The sequence below is a fragment of the Vipera berus genome (assembly GCF_964194415.1).
Source record: "Vipera berus genome assembly, chromosome: 3".
Taxonomy (NCBI): Eukaryota; Metazoa; Chordata; class Lepidosauria; order Squamata; family Viperidae; genus Vipera; species Vipera berus.
Window position 1 is genome coordinate 191,014,492 of NC_138204.1, and position 21,637 is coordinate 191,036,128.

Below are 21,637 nucleotides of genomic sequence, written 5' to 3' on the forward strand. Positions count from 1 at the left end.
GTATAGAAATTCAATAAATAAATAAATAAATAAATAAATAAATAAATAAATAAATAAATAAATAAATAAATAAATAAATAAATAAATAAATAAATAAATGTAGAACATACAACTCCTGTTGATGGCAATAGGAGGCAGAGGTATTAGACAGGACTTTTCTTATTATTATTTGATAGGTGGCAATGCAAATGTCTTTCTCCATGTAATTCTAAATTATGGTTGCTTTTCTAGAATTGTCTTCTTTTCCAAGACAATAATTTTAAGTTGTATTTTTTTATTTCATCTAATGATTTTTAGGCGCTGCACTTTTTGCATCTACTTGTTTCCCAAGTTTCAATAGATATCTTTTTCATCGACTGGGAGCGTCCAAAAGGAAAGGTTCTTAAGGCAGTAGAAGGTATAAAATGTTTTTCCAGTGGTTGGTTAACTTGCCGATTTCAGAAATGGTGCAAATCACATCCTAAGCATTCTATGCTTATACATAGAAGAGTTTTACTTTTACAGACATATGTAACCACATCTATATCTTCATTCTGATATTATATATGAAGTAACTGTACACATTCTTTTCATGTTGTGATGCTTTTCATACGGCTTTTGGATAATAAATGCATTTATATCCTGGATTATATAAAATAGACCTGGGGGGGGAAACAAAAATACATGAGGTTATTTAATTTAAACACCTATGATATGCTTTATATTAATTTTATATAATCTAATTATGCTATCTAATAACTAGTGGTGTCTGTGTCATTGAGGCCAAAATAAAAATTTTAACGTATGTTTCTTCTTTATAGGAGAAAATGGCATAAGAAGTGTTTCTGCACCAGTCAGCATATGGAGAACATACTTCATAGCAAATGAATGGAATGAAATTCAGACCATTAGGAAAATAAATCCTCTCTTCCAAGTGCTTGCTGTTCTCTTCTTTTTAGAGGTGACATTTATTTATTTTTTCAATGCTCAAAGATGTAATTGGGTCATGAAAATAGGGTAATGAAAAAAAATCACATTTATAATACAATAGTTGTCACAAACTGGGCCTCCTAAAGCACCAGTTTTGAACATCTTTAAACTGACTTATGCAATCCAGACATCCAGCTATGAAATTATACATAATAATCAAAGCAGTATAATTAAGCATATCTGAAGCTATTTGCATACAAAACGATCAAATAGTCACTAACAGTCTATCAGGAATGTAATTCTCAGTTTTATGAGAGAAAGACAAGGGTGAAGTCAAAAAATGGTAAGCAGAAAACACGATTTTAAGAAGTTCATATTAATGGGTACATAGACTGGAAGGGCATACAGCAAAGATGAAAACAAAGCTGTCTTGCTACAGCAAAGAAATCAAGAGATCTGCAGATACAACAGTTCAGGAAAATAAGATAAAGATAACTTTATTTCTAAAAAGAAAAAGGATTTCTGGTTCAGGAAGAAGAAAGGATGTGTCCTTCTTGTGCAAATTGTCTGCTTTTGTCTGCTTGGTGCACTGGAAGATGGTGTAGAGAAGTAGACCAAGACAAATACAGACGAGTTTCTTAGCAGAGTAGGAATCCCTATGCTTATGTTCTTTCTTTTTTGGATGTTTGAGGGCCATTTTTACACCTTTCTGGAAAATTTAAAGAAATCAAAACAACCATCTCACTTTATAATCTGAGAAATAGCAATAGCACTTAGACTTATATACTGCTTCATAGTGCTTTACAGTACTCTTTGTTGGTTTATAATGTCAACATATTGCCTCTAACAATCTGAGTCCCCATTTACCAGCCTCAAAAGGATAGTAGGCTGAGTCAACCTTGAGCCCTGTCAGGATAAAACTGCAGGCTGTGGTCAGAGTTTGTCTGCAATACTATATTTAACCATTACGCCACCAGGGCACCTAAGATATCTATCATACAAAAGAAGAGAATCTTTTTTTTCATTTTCTTTCCTACTTGTTAGTGTAATGATTGTTGATAAGCAGCTTTTTTTTAAGTTTGATCGCCAATAGATTAATTGCATATTGACAATAATTATTCTAAACAAAGGGCAATGTTGAATGATCAGTCCAACATGAGGAATGTGAGCACTGGAATTGCCAGTTATTCAGGCACTTAAGATTTAATTTTTTTCTTTTACAGTGTCTATTAGCGGTGTCTATTTGTATATACCAATCCATGCCACATTTATAGTTTTGCTATTAATCATAATTGAGGAATCATTGGAAGAATTCATCAGGAGCAGAGTGTGCTTTCAGGAGCTGACATACAAATTTGGGTGCATCTTGGCTGAGTCTTAATAATGGAAAAACTTCTTTGATGTTTTTGCTAAGATTGAACTTTTATTTTCAGTTGCTGTCTAACTCTATCCAACATGGATGATAGCTTCCTGACAATTCCCTTTATTATTGAAACAGGTCTCATGCAACAACATTCAGCAAACCAAAACTGTATCAACTTCTTCTATATTTTTATAGTCATGTACTACAATAAAATATAATAAAAGAAGTCAGGCTACAGCCAAGAACCATTTCCCACTGAAAAGGAGCAGATACTTGTTTGGGTTGAAATATGATTGATTTATGACTTACTTCAGTTCCTAAGACAGACAGGTTAATGGTTTTTTCTCTGAGCATAAATAAAAAATCTTGACAATATAGCAAAAGAATAGATGAGCTTATTTGTCAGACATGCAAATTCCATTCTGTTACTTTCATTATCTTACTAAAATCAACAGCTATTCAAAGGCTGAGAGGATATTTGAAAGACTGGGAGGACATCCTGGGTCCTTTTTAATGTAATTTTATTCATGGTTTGGCCAAAGTCAAATATTGAATAAATCAGGCACGGGAGGTCAAATCAGGTAATCCAGTGTCTGGCAGAAGGATATGCTTTTAAGTTTATATTATTTTCATTCATTATCTCTGTGTTCCTGGTCTTGAATCTGTTCAAGATACAATGAAAAGAAAATATATTTTCTAGCAGAATAAAAGTTAGCTGATGCATACGTCTTATATGAGACATAGATAAGAACAAATTTGTTTTATGCATATAAATGCGATAACAGAAAGGTCAGTACATCATCATACGCTCTAGGACTAGAGTTTCAATTTATATTCAAGCTGCCATTTCCTTTTGCAAGTTTACATTTTGGCTGCCAAATCAAATATATAAAGCAGAAAGTGAAGCAGAGAACTGCAGAATGCAGGGTTATTCATATGAATTACAAAATTCCAAGTTAATATTATTTGATGTTGGTTTTAATTTTTGCTAGGTATCAGCATATATTTAGCTGTCTTTGGATAGAAATTGTAACAAATGTTTACAAAGCTCCAGAATACGTTTTTCAACTGATAAGTATTACTTTCTGATTGTACTACTTTAATCAAGTACCATTTACATTATTATTGCAAGCCTTCCCGTAACCAGAGCTGTGATGAATTAGCTCCAGCATCTCTTCCTGTAGGCCATTCTGACTGGGGATAATAATTTAGTAACAGCTGGAGAAATAAGTTCTCCACACTCACCTCAAGGGCTAGTATTATTTAAATGGAAAAAATGATATTGACAAACTATTACTTGCTGTTTAGTGCGCGCTGAAGTATATTCAAAAACTGAAAGTGATTATCTAGGCAACTTAGAAAATCTTGCAGGATCCAATCTGGGTCAGTCACCAGGACCAGGGATTTTGTCTTCTAAGTTTTCGGACTTGTGCTAGAGCCCATCCTCAGGAAACTTCTCTCTAGCAGAGAGTGTGCTGTTCTATGTGTGGTTTTTATAGGGCTCCTGTTGTATGTGGCTTTTTAGGTGCTGATTAGGGTGTGTTGATGGCAGGCTTTTATGTTATTGGCTGTCATTTGCTTGTGCTCCCCAGCCCTCACCTTGTAAGTACTTGATATGCTGGTGCTAAATCAGCACTCCTGTTGATGGATGAGGGGCCTTTTTCCTAGGCTTCAGTCATTTCCCTGGCTGTTTTTGTACCTGCTCGTCCAACAAGCTTAGTAGCTGCAAAGCTGAATGTGTGTCCTTGTTCAATGCAGTGTGAGGCTACGAATGAGTTTGGGTCTCCTCATCTAACTGCTTGTTTGTGTTCTTGTAATCTGGTGTTTAGCTTCCTTCCTGTCTGTCCTACATAGTCACAATCCATGCAAGGGATTCAGTCGATTACATGGGAATTATCTCCCACTTCCAAGCGATCTTTACAATGCATAATTGTCCTCGTATGGTAGTCTCTGGGTGGTGTGTGATGCCCAGTTGTAGATCACAGAGGCTGTGTTCTACAGCTTCCGAAATGTTTTTGATGTATGGCAGGGTGTGCCGTGTGGTTGGTCTTGTATCTTGTTTCCTTTCTCTTCCCACTGTGTTGCGCAGACATCTTGTCAGACACTGTCAACACGGTGTACCCACAATCATTCATCACAAGATGAACAAGTGAGCGTCACACACCGCCCAGAGGCTACCATACAAGGACAAATTATGCATTGTAAAGATTGTTTAGAGGTGGGAGATACTTCCCATGTAATCTACTGAATCCCTTGCATGGATTGTGACTATGTAGGACAGACAGGGAGGAAGCTAAACACCAGATTACAAGAACACAAGCGAGCAGTCAGATGAGGAGATCCAAACTCATTCGTAGCCTCACACTGCATTGAACAAGGACACACATTCAACTTTGCAGCTACTAAGCTTGTTGGGAAGTGACTGAAGCCTGGGAAACAAGCCGCTTGCCCATCAACAGGAGTGCTGATTTAGCACCAGCATATCAAGTACTTAGAAGGCAAGGGCTGGGCAGCACAAGCAAACGACAGCCGAAAACCTAAAAGCCTGCCATCAACACACCCTAATCAGCATCTAAAAAGCTACATACAACAGGCACTGTATAAATACCACACATAGAACAGCGCACACACTGCTAGAGAGAAGTTCCCTGAAGATGCGCTCCAGCATAAGTTTGAAACTTCAGAAGACTAAAACTCTGGTCCCAGTGACTGACCCAGATTGGATCCTGCAGCATTGTTCCGGGACATGTATATTCACTTTCATTCGTTGGAAAATCTTTGCTAATGTAAATAGATATTTTTAAAATTTATCCATACAGTGGTACCTCGGTACCCATCTGGGGTTCATTTCAAGGGGCATAACAAATATTAAAAACAGGTATCGAGCAAATCATGTGACTTACGACAAGACCCTTCATTTTGGCCAGAAGGAGTAGTGAGTCACAAGGCAACTGATGCCAGCAAGTTCTACCTTGCGTATCCAGTACCGAGAGATCAAGTACCCAGACAAGATTTTTGCTTCAAAACATGTGGATTACCCAATTTGATGAGTTTTGAAGCAGTTGAATACTGGGGTATAACTGTAATCTGTTTGTTACCTTTACAGGTTGTAGGATTTTCAAATTTAGCCTTAATGGATTCATCTTCTGGTCTGACTAGAAACCCTGAAAGTTACATAGCACCCTGGAGCCGCATTTTGAGATATGGTATATCCACTGTACTTTGGCTATTGATCGCTGTAATTCAGGTAAAACTTTATAAAATCATTTTACTGTGACTACCTTCCCATAAGATGATTCATATTCATTAAATGATTTTATTGTGTATGAGTCATCAGCATAATCTAGATACCTACAATAAATTGATAAAACCTAGTTTCTCGAGTTTTTCTTCAGGAGTGGCTTTATGGACATTTATTACTTTCTGATACAAAATAGGAAATATCTCTCAAACAATAATATACCAAATTGTTATAATTATATTAACCTTTCTCATAATGAGAGAATAGTGACTTTCTTTCTCTTTCCACAACTAAGGAGGATTTGCACCTATGTAACAGAATCTGCTTTTCTTAATATTTAGTCTACAGGAAGGAACATCACTGAAGGACAAAGGGCCTTCTTATCAGTGATGTTCCTTCCTCTAGACTAAATATGACAGTCAGACTGAGTTGCATAGACTTCAGCTTAATACATATTTTTTCTACTGTATTTCCATTTTATGGAATTAATTTCAATACCAGTAAATATGTTTTATTTCCAATAAAATCAAATAAGTTACATATAATAATTATTAGAGTTTTCCAAGAGGTGGCTCTTAATTTATGCATACTTGGGGATGATCACAAAATATTAAGAAAAGCAGATTCTGGTACATGGGTGCAGATCCTCCTTAGTTGTGGAAAGAGAGAGAAAGTCATTATGAGAGAGGTCGGTTGTTATTGTGGAATTGGCAAAGTTGGAAATCTCTTCAGTTCTGCAAACCAGTTGCATGGTAGTACCTATTTAATTGTTGTTAGATTTATATTTTGTCTTTCCTTCTGGAGGTGAAACAAGTGTGTATTGCCCTAGCCTGGTCTGACGTCTTAATCAGTGTATCTTATTGGCTAAAATAGAAAAAAAAATTAACTTATTAGTAAATCTAATTTTTCACAGGTGATATATTTTTCTGTCATTCATGAAAGATTTATCGAAGATAAGATCAGACAGTTTGTTGATTTATGCTGCATGAGCAATGTAAGTATTTTATACTTTCAAATAGTGCCTTTCTTCAAAAAGTCTGTTCATATTTAAACATTTCTGGAAGTTACGTCAGGATGCATTTTGTTGACTACAGCTCGGCTTTCAACACCATTTTGCCGAGCATTCTCATCAAGAAGCTGACTGACTTGAAATTCTCCCCCGCCATCTGCGATTGGATTCAAGACTTTCTTAGGGATTGGTTACAAACAGTGAGGGTCGGCTCTGCTTTGTCCACCCCCCTGAAGCTTTGCACCGGCACGCCACAGGGCTGTGTGCTTAGCCCCTACCTGTACTCTTTATACACTTATGATTGTGTATCATCTGACCCATCCACTGCGATAATCAAGTTCGCAGATGATACAACTGTGGTGGGTCTTATTACAGGTGGGGATGAGACAGCATATAGGGCGGAGGTACAAAAACTATCCATATACGTTCCGGCAAACCAGGATATTCAGAATGTCCCATCGCTTAACATCGGGGACATGTTACTACCCCCTGTTGATAGGGCCCGCAACCTGGGTGTCCTCCTAGACTCGCAGCTCTCCCTAGAAGACCACATAGGAGCTGTGACCAAGGGGGCCTTCTCCCGGGTACGACTAGTTCGCCAACTACGGCCTTATCTGGACCTGGATTCCTTACGTACAGTCACCCATGCCCTTGTGACCTCTCGCCTAGACTATTGCAACGCTCTCTACATGGGGCTGCCCTTGAGATCCACTCGGAAGCTTCAGCTGGTGCAAAGTGCAGCGGCACGGACACTCTTGGGAGCCTCCCGATACTCCCATATCACACCTCTCCTCCGTGCGCTGCACTGGCTTCCGGTTGCCTTCCGTGTGAAGTTCAAGGTGCTAACAATGACATACAAAGCCCTACATGGCATGGGTCCGGACTACCTACGGGAGCACCTTCTGCCGATGTCAGCACCCCACCGTCCTGTGCGCTCCCACAGAGAGGGCCTCCTCAGGGTGCCACCGCTCAAGGAATGTCGGCTGGTGGCCCCCAGGGGGAGGGCATTCTCAGTGGGTGCGCCAGCCCTCTGGAACAGCTTACCAACCGAAATCCGGATGGCCCCCGACCTCCGTACCTTCCGACGCGACTTAAAAACTTTCCTGTTCCAGCAGTCCGGCCTGGCATGATAGCGTTAATTGGGGTCCCAGTTTGTTTTCAATATTGTTTTTATTACTTTTTATTGTTCATCTGTAGACCTTCCTTCCTCTGTACACCGCCCCGAGTCCCTCGGGAGAAGGGCGGTTTATAAAAACTAATAAATAAATAAATAAATAAATAAATATGGTGTAGTAACAACAACTTGCACCTAAACATCGGCAAGACGAAAGAGATGGTGTTAGACCTCCGGAGAAAAAAGGAGGAACCTGCCCCACTTTACATCGGAGAGAACTGTGTAGAGAGAGTTTCCTCCTTTAAATTTCTGGGAGTCTACCTCTGTGAAGATCTGACCTGGAAAGTTAACACAACTCAGGTGGCTAGAAAGGCCCAACAGAGGCTTCACTTTCTTAGGGTCTTGCGGAAGAACAGGGTAGAACAACAGCTAATGACCCGCTTTTACCAGTCTACTATAGAGAGCGTCCTCTCGTATGGTATTGTGGTTTGGTATGCTGGTCTGACAGCCGTGGATAGGAAAGCATTACAGAGGGTAGTGAGCACAGCACAAGACATTGTGGGCATTCCCTGACACCACTGGATGACATCGCCAGGGCTCGTTGCCTTGGAAGAGTGAGGAAGATTCTCAGGGATGACTCACACCCTGGACGGTATCTCTTTACTCTCCTACCATCCGGTAGGAGATATAGGAATATAGCCAGCCATACCAACAGGCTGAAAAATAGCTTTTATCCGTGGGCTGTTAGGCTTTTAAATGGGACATAATCTTATGCAGAATTGACTTGGGAGGCCGGTGTGTGGTGTAGTTGGTTCACATGGCGTGGTGGGATGGAGGGTTTGTTGTCACTGTGTGTTGGGGGGAGAGAGCACGGGGGGAGGCTCAGCTAATCTCAATGTACACATCATGTACTTTGACAATAAAGGTTTATTATTATTTATTATTATTATTTATTATTTCAAAATTATATTTGAAAAGACGTGCTGTGTCAATATATCTATAGTTAGTCTACTAATAATTGATATCCCAAACTACTTTTTTTGAACAACTTCCTGATTTTTTTACTAAAACCCATATGGGTTTCTTTATAATTTTACTAATGTAAACCTGTAAAAAAGTTCTAACCATAGGAAAGCTTCTGATGATATCTGAGATAAATTCAGAATTCCGTTTTTTCAAGTGTCTCAATTTAGATGTGAGCCAAAGAGAACAAAGGGCAGATTTTCACTTTTCTTCTTAATGCCCAGTGTAATGCCATTTGAATATTTAACGAAAGTTGTTCCACCCAGTGTAGTTGTTGCTGAGTTTGAGCTGTATTTCAGTTCAATAAAGAAATTGTTCCTACTCATAGCCTCATGCAAGGAAGCATCTCATGATCACACATACAATTTCAAAGGTGCTTCAAAATTAAGACATATCCTGCTTTCCAAATATACAGTTGCTTATGCTCTGTAGCATAGGAGTAATTACATAATAAATTTACAAAATGCAGTAGTGGGTGGAATTCTACTTGTTATCTGAATGTATACTAAAATGCTCCGTTTTATTTTTCTCATATTGCAGATTTCAGTTTTCCTATTGTCAGACAGATGTTTTGGGTATTACATTCATGGGCGATCTGTGCACGGGCATTCAGATACAAATATGGAAGAGATGAATATGAACCTAAAAAGGGAAGCAGTAAGTGAATAAACCAGAAGACTGGAAATCTAAAATGGTTTCATTCTATCATTTTTGCTTCTGCTACAATCTTAAGTTCAATTCATTCATTGATACCCAATTAAAACAGTTTACTCTCTTCTACCTTCCCTTCATTTGATTTTTCAAAATATTCCAGTTCTGCCACAGCTTATGAAATTCACCAGAAAGAAACAAATAAAATATTTCATATGAACTTAACACTACAATGAACAGTACTTAACTGGGAGGTGTTAATACACAATCCATTGTCTCTTTCAAAGTATTTTTTAATTTTTTAAATCATGTTATAATGTTTGCATTATTCGTATGGTTGCCTTATTTATTTATTTTGACCCTTTTTTGTAATTGTTCATATTTTAATTTTAAGCCATCCAATAAAAAAGGAATAATTAAATTACCAAAGCTTGTAAGAGTATCCTAATGATTATGGAGATTCTCAGTCATTCAGGCCATAGTTACCCCAAAGGTGATTTTTCACGAGGCAACTGGACTTTGTTTTTCTTTGAAGAAATTTCACTTTTCATCCAAGAAGGGAGATCACAACAGCAGTTAAAGAAAAAGGTCATTGATTTCTTGCAACAACTACAGAAGCACAATGCCATTGAAGAAGCTTCTTGGATAAGAAGTGAAATGTCTTCAAAGAAAAACAAGAAAGTCCAGTTGCCTTGTGAAAAAGCACCTTTGGGATAGCATCCTAATGAATTTTGGTCATAGAGACAGGGCATCTGCAGGACAGTGTTCAGAAAGTCAAGATGACAACCAGAAATGTACAATCAAAGCCCCACCCACTTTTAATCTGCTTTGTAAGAAATGTGCAGTTGTGGTTGCCATCATTACTTTTTTGACTTTGATTCCTATAGCTCTCCCTGAAGAGAAACTATATTCAACTGAATCATTAGCATATCAGTATTATCTTTTATCACTTTTTGGCGGTGGCTGTTCTTACCATTATATAACTTATGAACAGTATTTTATATCAGAATTTTAGATTCTCCACAGTTCTGGAATCACATATTGTGTACATATTCTGTTGTGACAGAAATAATATGGGGCTCCCAAACCTGAGCTAGAAAAATCCAGATCAACCAAAGAGAAAAATTATTTATTCCCATCCAGAGTACATCCAGATTTTTTTTGCAGCTTGTATCCGATCACCCTATAACAGTGTTGATAAACCTTGACATCTTTAAAATGTGTGTATTACAACTTTCAGAATTTGCTGTCTACAAAATTCTGGGAGTTGCAGTTCATACATCTTAAAAGTTGCCACGGTAGAGAAACACTAACCTATATAATAAAATGTTAAATTTCAATCTTTGTACATGTTATTTCATCACTTCTTTGTCATTTCCTCAGGAAAATCTGTGTAGCCAAAGAGGCTTGTTACCAAATACAGATGGTCAGACATTTCAGATTTCCATTTCAAGCAAAATGAGGCAGCAATATGACAAGATTCATGAATCATTGACAAGGGTATATATCAGTTTGTTGTTAGACTGTTTGCTATCAAATATTTGAAATATAATTTTTGCAGGAAATACGTGAGCCAATTCTTGCTAGAGTATGGTGTTTGATACAATTATTTCTCTCATTTTTGTTATCCTTGAATAACCAATAATTTATTATTCATTCTCTATCTGCGTGTTGTATAGGTGGATCATCACTTTCCATTCATATTCCCACAGTTTTGAGTGGAGTTTACCATTTATATTTGTATGTTAAAATGGTTGATGAGGTCCTTGTGGATAGTAGTATTACTGCAGAATATACTCTTGGGAGAGAATAAATGTAGCTCAGGGTTGAAGTGTAAAGTTCTTGGTGCTCTCCGTGCTTGTTTGTTTGTTGCAGACATTTTATTACCCAACTAGATAACATCTCCAATGCTAAAAGGGAGTGATTATTTGCTCTGTTTGTAGCTTGCTCTGTCAGTGTTGGTGACGGTGTTGTTTTCTCCTGAGTAGTTCCTAGATGTTTACTGCTTGATTGTCTGCTGTCAATTCCTACTTAACTGGGTGTTGACTGCTGGTAAGGAACTGTTCTAATCTTTTTGTTTCATTTTTAGCTTTTTTATAGTCTATAATACAACCCACAGCAAGGGGGGAAAAACCAGGAGTCATCTATAGCATAGAGTATGAAGACTTTAACAGCTATTATGTAGGACAAATCAACAGAAGACTAGCAGAACGCATGCATGAACACCAACTAACAATCAGGAGACAAAAGGAAAACTCCTTAATTTCATAACACATGGAAAGACTTAACCATAGTTTCAACTAGGAAACTGTGAGTGTCCTAGACCAAACTAAATCCTAAAATGCTGGGAAATTCCTGAAACCTTGGCAGTCAGACAAATCAGCTATCACAGTCACATAGAGGTAAACAACATTTACACACCATTCAAAAGAGACAGTAAAGAACTAGAAAGGAAGTGAAAAGACCAGAACATCTCCTGATCAGCAGTCAACACCTAGATAATTAGGGACTAACACCAGACAAACAAGCAGTAAATAATATTGCAATCATTGCCTTCTTCCTGGGCTCAGAGAAAGTGACTGGCCAAAGGTTCTCCAGCTTATTTTGTGCCTAAGGCAAGACTGGAACTGGTTTCTGGCCTGTGTCTTAACCACTACACTAAACTGGCTTATGTATTTTAATAATAGACTACCTGTATTTTCAACTGATTAGTTCTGTGAATTTTGTGCTGCTTAGGAGAACCTTTGCATATTTTTATGCAATGAGTTTGAAATACTATAAGCATGTTAGAATTTAGTACAATTGTAAATGATATTGCCTTAATGGAATACTCGCAAATATTTAATTGCAAGCCTTGAATATTTAGTATGGAGATTTCCCAATAATGTTACATGCTTGTTTTATCAGAATGGACCCAGAAATATGCATGCTTCAGATCAGCGGTCCTCAACCTTTCCAGTTTGGTGGCCTGGCGGGGTGGGGAGAGGGAATGACTATGTGAGTGCAGGTTCACACGCTCACGTGTGCAACTCCATTTACAGAAGTGGCATGCACATGCCACTCGTGCAAATGGAGCTTCACATGCAAGCGTCCACTGCTCATGCAAGTGGAGCTGTGTGCAAGCATGAGTACCTGCCATTCGTGCAAGTGGAACTGCACATGCACGGTAGTCAGCCACAGCCTGAGACTTAGGGACCCCTGCTTCAGATTAATTTTTATTCTCTCGTTTTCCTTTCAGAAACATGGTCCCGTTAGGCTTCTGAATTCTTCTGCAACTACATTTGAGCAAAGCACAAAAGCATACCATACTATGAATAAATTTCTAAGCTCATTTATAGATCATGTATGTATTATAATTAACATATAAAATATTGGTTTTCATGCAGTTGTGAGTTAGGTTGCTTTAGCTTGTGTTTCATATATGTCTGTTTATTAGGTGCAATATATTTTTGTCCCAAATATGGGTCATTATTGTTCATTTATTATTGTTGTATTACCTCTTAAGATGCCTTTTAATATAATTTGTGAACAGTATTTTTACCTATGATACCCAGAACACAGTGTTATCTGCTCTGACAATATTCTGCTAGCAGATGGGGCATTATTATATTTTAGTTTTTTTATGTAACAGACTTTGGCTTGATCTTTCTGTTGTTGTTGTTGTTGTTGTTCATGTATATTATCATCATCATCATCATCCACAGAATTATTTTATACTTTTTATCCTATTTTAATTAGTTTGCAAACATTATCTTACAATGAACACATAATTTATTTTTTGTGTTACTGTTCTTTTGAAAGGAATTTCATAATGAAGAGTTTCTTTTGCTTTCTTCTGAGTTGTTATGTTTTCCCTTTTTAATAGGTTCATAAGGAAATGGATTACATCATAAAGGACAAATTATTATTGGAAAGAATTCTTGGAATGGAATTTATGGAACCAATAGAAAAGAGCATCTTTTACAATGGTATTGCCAATGTAGATTTCAGATGCTTAATTTATGAAGGCACGGGAATCCTAGCAATTTATTTCAATATGCAATTTTTTTTTGTCTTGCACAGCATTTAGTGTTTCCGAAAAATTATCAGCTTAACTACATAACATATAGCTTATGCTTGCTACTTTCTATGTGCATATATTTGTGAAGATTAAATCTGTCAGCATTTAAATACATCAGGTTGTAAGGGAACAGCCATCTTTGTATATTAGTATAAGTCAAGCTCTTCTGCCTCAGTTGCCCTTGTCTTGTCACTCCTCAAAACAGATGTGCCTTCAGCAGTGTTGTCTCTGCTACATCTTTTGTTTAAAATTTACAGAATGTACAATTTTGAATAGTTGTTCCTTAAAAATGAGCACACATTTCACCCCCATTTTTTCTCTCTTAACCTGATCTCAAGACATAAAACACTTTTAGCAATGAGAGGAACAGTTCTTTCCTGCAGTATTTATTCAGACAAAATTAGTCCATTTCTGAGCTTTGAGATTTGTGATATATTTACCAGACAATCATCCCTAACTGAATTGCTGCAGCTAAAACTATCTTAGTTTCTAACTAAGTTATAAATTAGCTATAATACAACCATCTAATTAAGTCCCAAAGATTTTAACTTGCAAAAGTGTTACAGCCTATTAGGGTAGTGATCCTCTATCTCTATAAACAGCATGTAGATAAATGATGATGATCTTTTTAAAATTCTGCTAAAAACACTTTCTTTACCAAAAGAAAAGACAGAGATGAGATTAAGTGGTGAGTCCTTCATCTATTCTATCACTCTGCTTAATTTCAGCACTAATTCTGAGAATGGAATTTCCTTTATAGAGAAACCAAGCAGCTTCCCTCTCTGCTCATACTGGCAGAAGATTAGAAGTGTTATTACTTTTTCATTCTGAATAGTCTTCAATTTTTAGGAATTTGGTCACAAATAGCATATTGCTCAATGCAATTACAAAAAGGACGCCCAGGTCAGGCTTGATTCCTAGCAATATGTGATTTTTGTGGCAACAATCTAAAAATGGTTTGGCATTGACTTTTTCCAGCTTGTTTTCAACCTCCCAATATTATCTTGCAACTCTGATATTTCTGGATGGTCTTCCATCCAGGTTCTGGACAATAACTTTATAAATCTTTAGAAATCAAGTGCTTCTAGTTGTATTTTTAATCGTATTTTGCTTTTGAGAAGGGCTTTGAAACACTATTATGCTCTGGCAGAATTGCATATACATTAAACGCATTACATTGCTTGCAGCCAAATATAACTTGAGTAGTGCATTATTATTTTTTTCAAATCTATACAGATAGTTCATGTTTCCTTTGGCACTGCGTGTTCTCTGTATTTTTTTTATCAATTCTCCAGTACAGTCAATTGGCTATGGATTATGAGCGATGGAACCTAGTTTGAAAAAAAACATTCTAGTAGTAGTTATGATTTTATAAAATAAAGTTTGTTTTTTTAAAAGGCAAGCTATTTTTTTAAATTTTTTACATTTTATTTTTCATTTTTGCAGATGAAGGTCATTCTTTCAGCAATATTCTTTATTATGGCAATGAAACTACCCTTCTCATCTTTGATATACTGTTTTTTGCCATTGTGGATATGGCTACTCAGAATTTCGTTTTAGCAGCTGTTCTTACATATTTACAACAAGAGGTAAATCTCACAATTAGAATAACACAGATAATGCTTTAGGGTTCCATTCTGTCATTTATTTACAACTTGTAGTTATCCTGTGGGAAAATGTACATTATTAAAATTATTAATATCCCATAAATTGCTATATACTTTATATAAACATTTTAAATAATCCATCTTTCACAATTTAAAAGGAAATGGCAAAACACCATTGGAACAGAGAGCAAAAGAAAACATTGGTTTGGTGATTTCCTATGAAAGTAGTGTTTTAAAGATTTACATTTAGACTTTTTCCTGGGTTCTTTTATCCCTCCAAAGAAACATTATGCAATTATACCTGGCAATATATAACTTATTGTTATTTTATAAACTATGTTTAGTATTAAGCAAAGTTAATCTGGTGTGGCATTTTCAGGAAGTACTCTGAATTCTGTTCAGAATTCTCTGGTAAATTCCCATTTGTTAATAAAATCTGACTGTTGAGACAGCAAAGTCATGCGGTTTCATTTGTTTGGCTGTTAGTACCTCTAGAATTTCCAAGAAATTATAACTTGCAACTCTCTGAAAGCCTGAAATAGCATATTTAAGACTTGTCACTTTAAATTGATATATCCTATAAAGTGACTGATCTTAAAGCTTTGCTTTGATATATTTCTTAGAATTCCAAATTAATATGAATACACAACATTAGATAGATTTGGATGTCCCCCTTTTTCTCACGGACTGTAATATCAATTTGTCACAATCTAAGACAATAATCTGTATGAAAATAAACAGTATGTAAGTTAGCAGAACAGCCTATGGACATTTGTTGCTACACAAAGAATATTTGGTTCAGTTTGTGACATATCATCTAAATCTGCTTTGTGTTCTTAGATTTTCAGGTTCATTCGTAATACAGTTGGGCAGAAGAATTTAGCATCCAAGACGTTAGTGGATGAAAGATTCCTGATATAAATGGGGGGAAAAAACAGTACTTTAATGGACACTAGTGTTGCTCTGAAAAAAAGAAGAACCTGTTTGCAGTATTATTTAAATATTAATGTATCCTACTTTTGTTATGTGGCATACTGGCAAATCTATTTTGTATGAATTAAATACTTCGGTACTTGTAGTAATTCATAATGAATACCATGCCCTAGAGCATTGATAAAATACCACAAAATCCTATTGTCAATATTACAAAATAAAATGTATGCATTAATTTTGTAATTTTATACAAACTCAAATTTGCTACTGCAATATTTCTGTTGTGGCTATGTTGAACATATTTGCATATGGTGTAAGTAACCTTTATGGGTTTATAATTTTATAGTCTCATGAACCATTTGATTTAGAATATGTAAAGTATTTAAATACCATTTTTAATGTTTCTGTAATTTTATAAATTTCTATAAACTTTTATAATTTTACTATTGTTAAATGGTATATAAATTAAATAAACAATGGGGGAAAATAAAGAAATTGGAGAGTTATGGCAGAAAATACTGGAAAATACGAGTCTAAGAGTGCAAGGGATAACAGAATTACTTTTTTCCCCAACATTTAGTATATTTAAACAGAAAAAACTTGGAAAAAGAGAAAAGCTATAGTGTCCCTGGTTATAATAAAACAAGTATGTTGTCATTTCTGCTTTGTTTCATATGTCAACAAAGAATTCTGGAACTTGGTTACTTTAGCTGGTAGTTTTGCTGATGTCCTGAATAAAGGCATGCTGGGTTTAGCCTTCCACTAAAGTAACAAATGCTGACAGATGCAAAAAAAATATGCTGATCAAATTAAACAAAGCAGTTATGGAAGCAAACAAGCCTCTTCTGCCTGAGTTGAGGCTAGCCAATCCCACACAGTGTTCCTGACAAACCAAACAGCATGTAACTAGCCTTGTGCAGTGAAGAAATCACATGTTGATGGCTGTCATATATAACTAAGTATATTTTCAGCCAGTTTATGAGAGAAATTTTCCTCCCTGTTGAACTCATTAAAAGTTCTGAAAGAAACAAGTATTTCCTCACGAGTGTATGTGTGCTTTCAAGTCAGTTTTTTGACACTTTGAAACTGCCTGCAGTTTTCTTAGAAAAGATGTCACTGTCTTTTTTCTAGGGCTGAGAGAAACTGATTGGCTCAAGAGTAATGAAATTTGGGGATGACCTTGGGACAGAGACATAGATAAGGGAACAATCAGATAAAGCCTATTTAGTACCTTAACCTACCGCAGGAATGTGGGTATAGCAGATGTCTCGGAAGGGAACATTCTTAGTTTCTTGAGGTATAAAGACTGAGGAAGAGATGAACTTTCAAATTTGCAAGATTCTGTTAATATAACCTTACAATAAAGTAAAAATAGCTAATCTGATCGTGTTTCTTGTCTAGCCTACCTCATATAAATAAATTAAATAAGACTGGCTTCTTACCTAAGAAGGAACTAGAATTTAGAGTCTCCCAGATTGTACCATAATGCCTTACCAAACTGGCTCTCATGTCTTCATATGAAAACAAACTAAATTGTAAAACTAGAATAAGATATAGAGACGACCACTATTTACTTATTTGCAGGAGATAAACTTGAGAGCTAAGGAGCTGGTACCTGATGTCAGCTTTAAATTTGAGTATCTGAATGCACCCCTCTTCCCAGGAAGCAGAGTAGTACGGACAGGAGACTCCAGGGGACAGAAGGAGGTTCCCTTCAGGAGGTGTGAACTGCCAGGTTGACTGCAAGAATGGAGAAGCTTGAATGTCAAAGCACCCAACACATTTATTATCAGACACTCCTAGTGACTAGGAGGAAGAAATAAGAAAAAGCCATCATCTTGATAGTTGGGAACACTCAAGACATTTTGCTAGCATTGCAATTCAGCATAGCAGGACTTTTGTCAGTCGCCTTATTTGTTGCACTGTTTTTTCTCCATTGGTGGGAGTATTCAAAGGGCTGCTGCCTCTGGACCACCCTAGGTATGTTGACTCATTCCTGCCAGGCTCCTCCGGACCTTAACATAGCCTTAATGCATATATTCCCCTTCATGGATTACTGCCTTGTCGTGGCGAAGGGGCTTGCGTAATTCAATGAAGCTATGAGCTATGCCGTGCAGGGCCACCCAAGACGGAAAGGTCATAGCAGAGAGTTCTGACAAAATGTGATCCACTGGAGAAGGAAATGGCAAACCACTCCAGTATCTTTGCCATGAAAACCCTATGGACAGTACCAAAAGGCAAAACGATATGACGCTGGAAGATGAGCCCCTCAGGTCGGAAGGCGTCCAATATGCTACTGGGGAAGAGCAGAGGGCTAGTACTAGTAGCGCCAGAAAGAATGAAGCGACTGGGCCAAAGCCGAAAGGACGCTCAGCTGTGGATATGTCTGGTGGTGAAAGGAAAGTCCGATGCTGTAAAGATTCTCTCTCCATAGGAACCTGGAATGTAAGATCCATGAATCAAGGAAAGCTGGACGTGGTCAAACAAGAGATGACAAGACTAAACATCGACATCTTAGGTATCAGCGAACTAAAATGGACAGGAATGGGTGAATTTAATTCAGATGACCATCAGGTATACTACTGCGGGCAAGAATCCCTCAGAAGAAATGGAGTAGCCTTCATAGTCAATAAAAAAGTAGGAAAAGCAATACTGGGATACAATCCTCAAAATGACAGAATGATCTCAGTTCGAATCCAAGGCAAACCATTCAATATCACAGTAGTCCAAGTCTATGCCCCAACCACCAGTGCTGAAGAGGATGAAATTGACCGGTTCTATGAAGCCCTACAGCACCTTATAGAAGTAACACCAAAAAATGATGTCCTTATCATCATGGGGGATTGGAATGCTAAAGTAGGAAGCCAAAAGATAACTGGAATAACAGGCAACTTTGGCCTTGGAGTACAAAATGAAGCAGGGCACAGGCTGATAGAATTTTGTCAAGAGAATACGATGGTCATAGCAAACACTCTTTTCCAACAACCCAAGAGACGGCTTTACACATGGACATCACCAGACGGTCAACACAGAAATCAGATTGACTATATGCTCTGCAGCCAAAGATGGAGAAGCTCTATACAGTCAGTAAAAACAAGACCAGGAGCTGACTGTGGCTCAGACCATGAGCTTCTTGTTGCAAAGTTTAGGCTTAAATTAAAGAAAGTAGGGAAAAGTGCTAGGCCAGTCAGGTATGAATTAAATCATATCCCTGTTCAATATACAGTAGAGGTGACAAATAGATTTAAGGAATTAGATCTGATAGACAGAGTGCCTGAAGAACTATGGACAGAGGTTCGCAACATTGTACAACAGGTAGCAACCAAAACCATCCCAAAGAAAAAGAAATGCAAGAAAGCAAAATGGCTGTCTGAGGAAGCTTTGCAAATAGCTGAGGAAAGGAGGGAAGCGAAAGGCAAGGGAGAAAAAGAAAGATATGCCCAATTAAATGCAGAATTCCAAAGAATAGCTAGAAGAGATAAGAATGCCTTCTTAAATAAACAATGCAAAGAAATAGAAGAAAACAATAGAATAGGGAGGACCAGAGATCTTTTCAAGAAAATTGGAGAGATGAAGGGAACGTTTCATGCAAAAATGGGCATGATAAAGGACCAAAATGGCAGGGACCTAACAGAGGCAGAAGAGATTAAGAAGAGGTGGCAAAATTACACAGAAGAACTATACAAGAATGAGCTTAATGTCCCTGATAATCACAATGAGGTGGTCACTGAGCTCGAGCCAGACATCCTAGAATGTGAAGTGAAGTGGGCCTTAGAAAAGCTGAGCAACAACAAAGCTAGTGGAGGTGACAGTGTTCCAGCTGAGCTATTCAAAATCTTAAAAGACGATGCAGTAAAAGTGCTACACTCAATTTGCCAGCAAATTTGGAAAACTCAACAGTGGCCACAGGATTGGAAAAGATCAGTTTACATTCCAATTCCAAAGAAAGGCAGTGCCAAAGAATGTTCAAACTATCGCACCATTGCACTCATTTCTCATGCTAGTAAAGTTATGCTTAAAATTCTACAAGCTAGACTCCAGCAGTATGTGGATCGAGAACTACCAGAAGTACAGGCAGGATTTCGAAGAGGCAGAGGAACTAGAGATCAAATTGCTAACATACGCTGGATCATGGAGAAAGCTAGAGAGTTCCAGAAAAACATCTACTTCTGCTTCATTGACTATGCTAAAGCCTTTGATTGTGTGGATCATAACAAACTCTGGCAAGTCCTTAAAGAGATGGACATACCAGACCATCTTATTTGTCTCTTGAGAAATCTATATGCGGGCCAAGAAGCAACAGTGAGAACTGGACACGGAACCACTGATTGGTTCAAAATTGGGAAAGGAGTCCGGCAAGGCTGTATACTGTCGCCTTGCCTATTTAACTTATATGCAGAGCACATCATGAGAAAGGCAGGGCTAGATGAATCAAAAGTTGGAATTAAGATTGCCGGAAGAAACATCAACAACCTAAGATGTGCAGATGATACCACTCTAATGGCAGAAAGTGAAGAAGAACTAAAGAGCCTCTTGTTGCGGGTGAAGAAGGAGAGTGCAAAACTTGGGTTGAAACTAAACATTAAGAAAACCAAGATCATGGCATCTGGCCCTCTCAATTCCTGGCAAATAGATGGGGAAGAAATGGAGGTAGTGACAGATTTTATTTTCCTGGGCTCCAAGATCACTGCAGATGGGGACTGTAGCCAAGAAATTAAAAGACGCTTGCTCCTGGGGAGGAAAGCCATGGCAAATCTAGACAGCACACTAAAAAGCAGAGACATCACCCTGTCAACAAAAGTGCGTATAGTCAAGGCTATGGTCTTCCCAGTTGCAATGTATGGCAGTGAAAGCTGGACCATAAGAAAGGCTGAGCGCCAAAGAATTGAAGCCTTTGAACTATGGTGCTGGAGAAGACTCCTGCGAGTCCCTTGGACTGCAAGGCGATCAAACCGGTCAGTCCTAGAGGAGATCAACCCTGACTGCTCTTTAGAAGGCCAGATCCTGAAGCTAAAACTCAAATACTTTGGCCATCTAATGAGAAGGAAGGACTCACTGGAGAAGAGCCTAATGCTGGGAAAGATTGAGGGCAATAGAAGAAGGGGACGACAGAGAATGAGGTGGCTGGATGGAGTCACTGAAGCAGTAGGCGTGAGCTTAAATGGACTCCAGAAGATGGTAGAGGACAGGAAGGCCTAGAGGAACATTGTCCATAGGGTCGCGATGGGTCGGACATGACTTCGCAACTAACAACAACAACAAATGCATATATTTCACTCAGGACTTCCCTAGAGGGGGTGGGAGGAGCCCTCTTTCTCCAGCCCTGCTGTAACTCTCTGCCTTTTTCCAATTCTTGTCTGCATAGAAAGGAGAGACTTTACAAAGAAACATAAAGGGAGGGGTTGATGGCATTCCTCCCTCCACACCATGCAAAGCCTACCTAGCCTTTCACAAGGTCTATTTTTTCACAAATTCTGTCTACTATTTTGCACATGACTGAAAATGTATAACCTAAAGTACCCCACTATATTGCAAATGGAGGTTAGGAAAGCATCTTCCTGCTATCTTCCCAAGTCTTTCATTAACAGAAGTAAAGCCTTGATTAAATAGCTGCCCATTATTTCACAGTAATCTTTAGCCCCAAATTGTGTTCATTGCATCCAACTTTGATCTAAGAAGTCTGTTCAACCTAGGCTTTACTGTCATATATTCTGGGAAATGACCCAC

General features: G+C 37.7%; 1 protein-coding gene across 1 annotated transcript in view; it reads left to right on the plus strand.

Annotated features, from left to right (window-relative positions):
* TMEM67 (transmembrane protein 67) overlaps positions 1-17,278 on the plus strand; it is a 35,387-nt gene extending 18,109 nt beyond the window's left edge. The window contains exons 19-28 of the mRNA XM_081322517.1: positions 298-397; positions 801-940; positions 5,379-5,519; positions 6,427-6,507; positions 9,200-9,316; positions 10,694-10,810; positions 12,549-12,653; positions 13,176-13,278; positions 14,817-14,959; positions 15,818-17,278. Of these exons, the coding sequence (XP_081178643.1) occupies positions 298-397; positions 801-940; positions 5,379-5,519; positions 6,427-6,507; positions 9,200-9,316; positions 10,694-10,810; positions 12,549-12,653; positions 13,176-13,278; positions 14,817-14,959; positions 15,818-15,898 (1,128 nt within the window). The 3' untranslated portion in view covers positions 15,899-17,278. The remainder of the gene's footprint in view (positions 1-297; positions 398-800; positions 941-5,378; positions 5,520-6,426; positions 6,508-9,199; positions 9,317-10,693; positions 10,811-12,548; positions 12,654-13,175; positions 13,279-14,816; positions 14,960-15,817) is intronic.
* Positions 17,279-21,637: the final 4,359 nt, after the last annotated feature.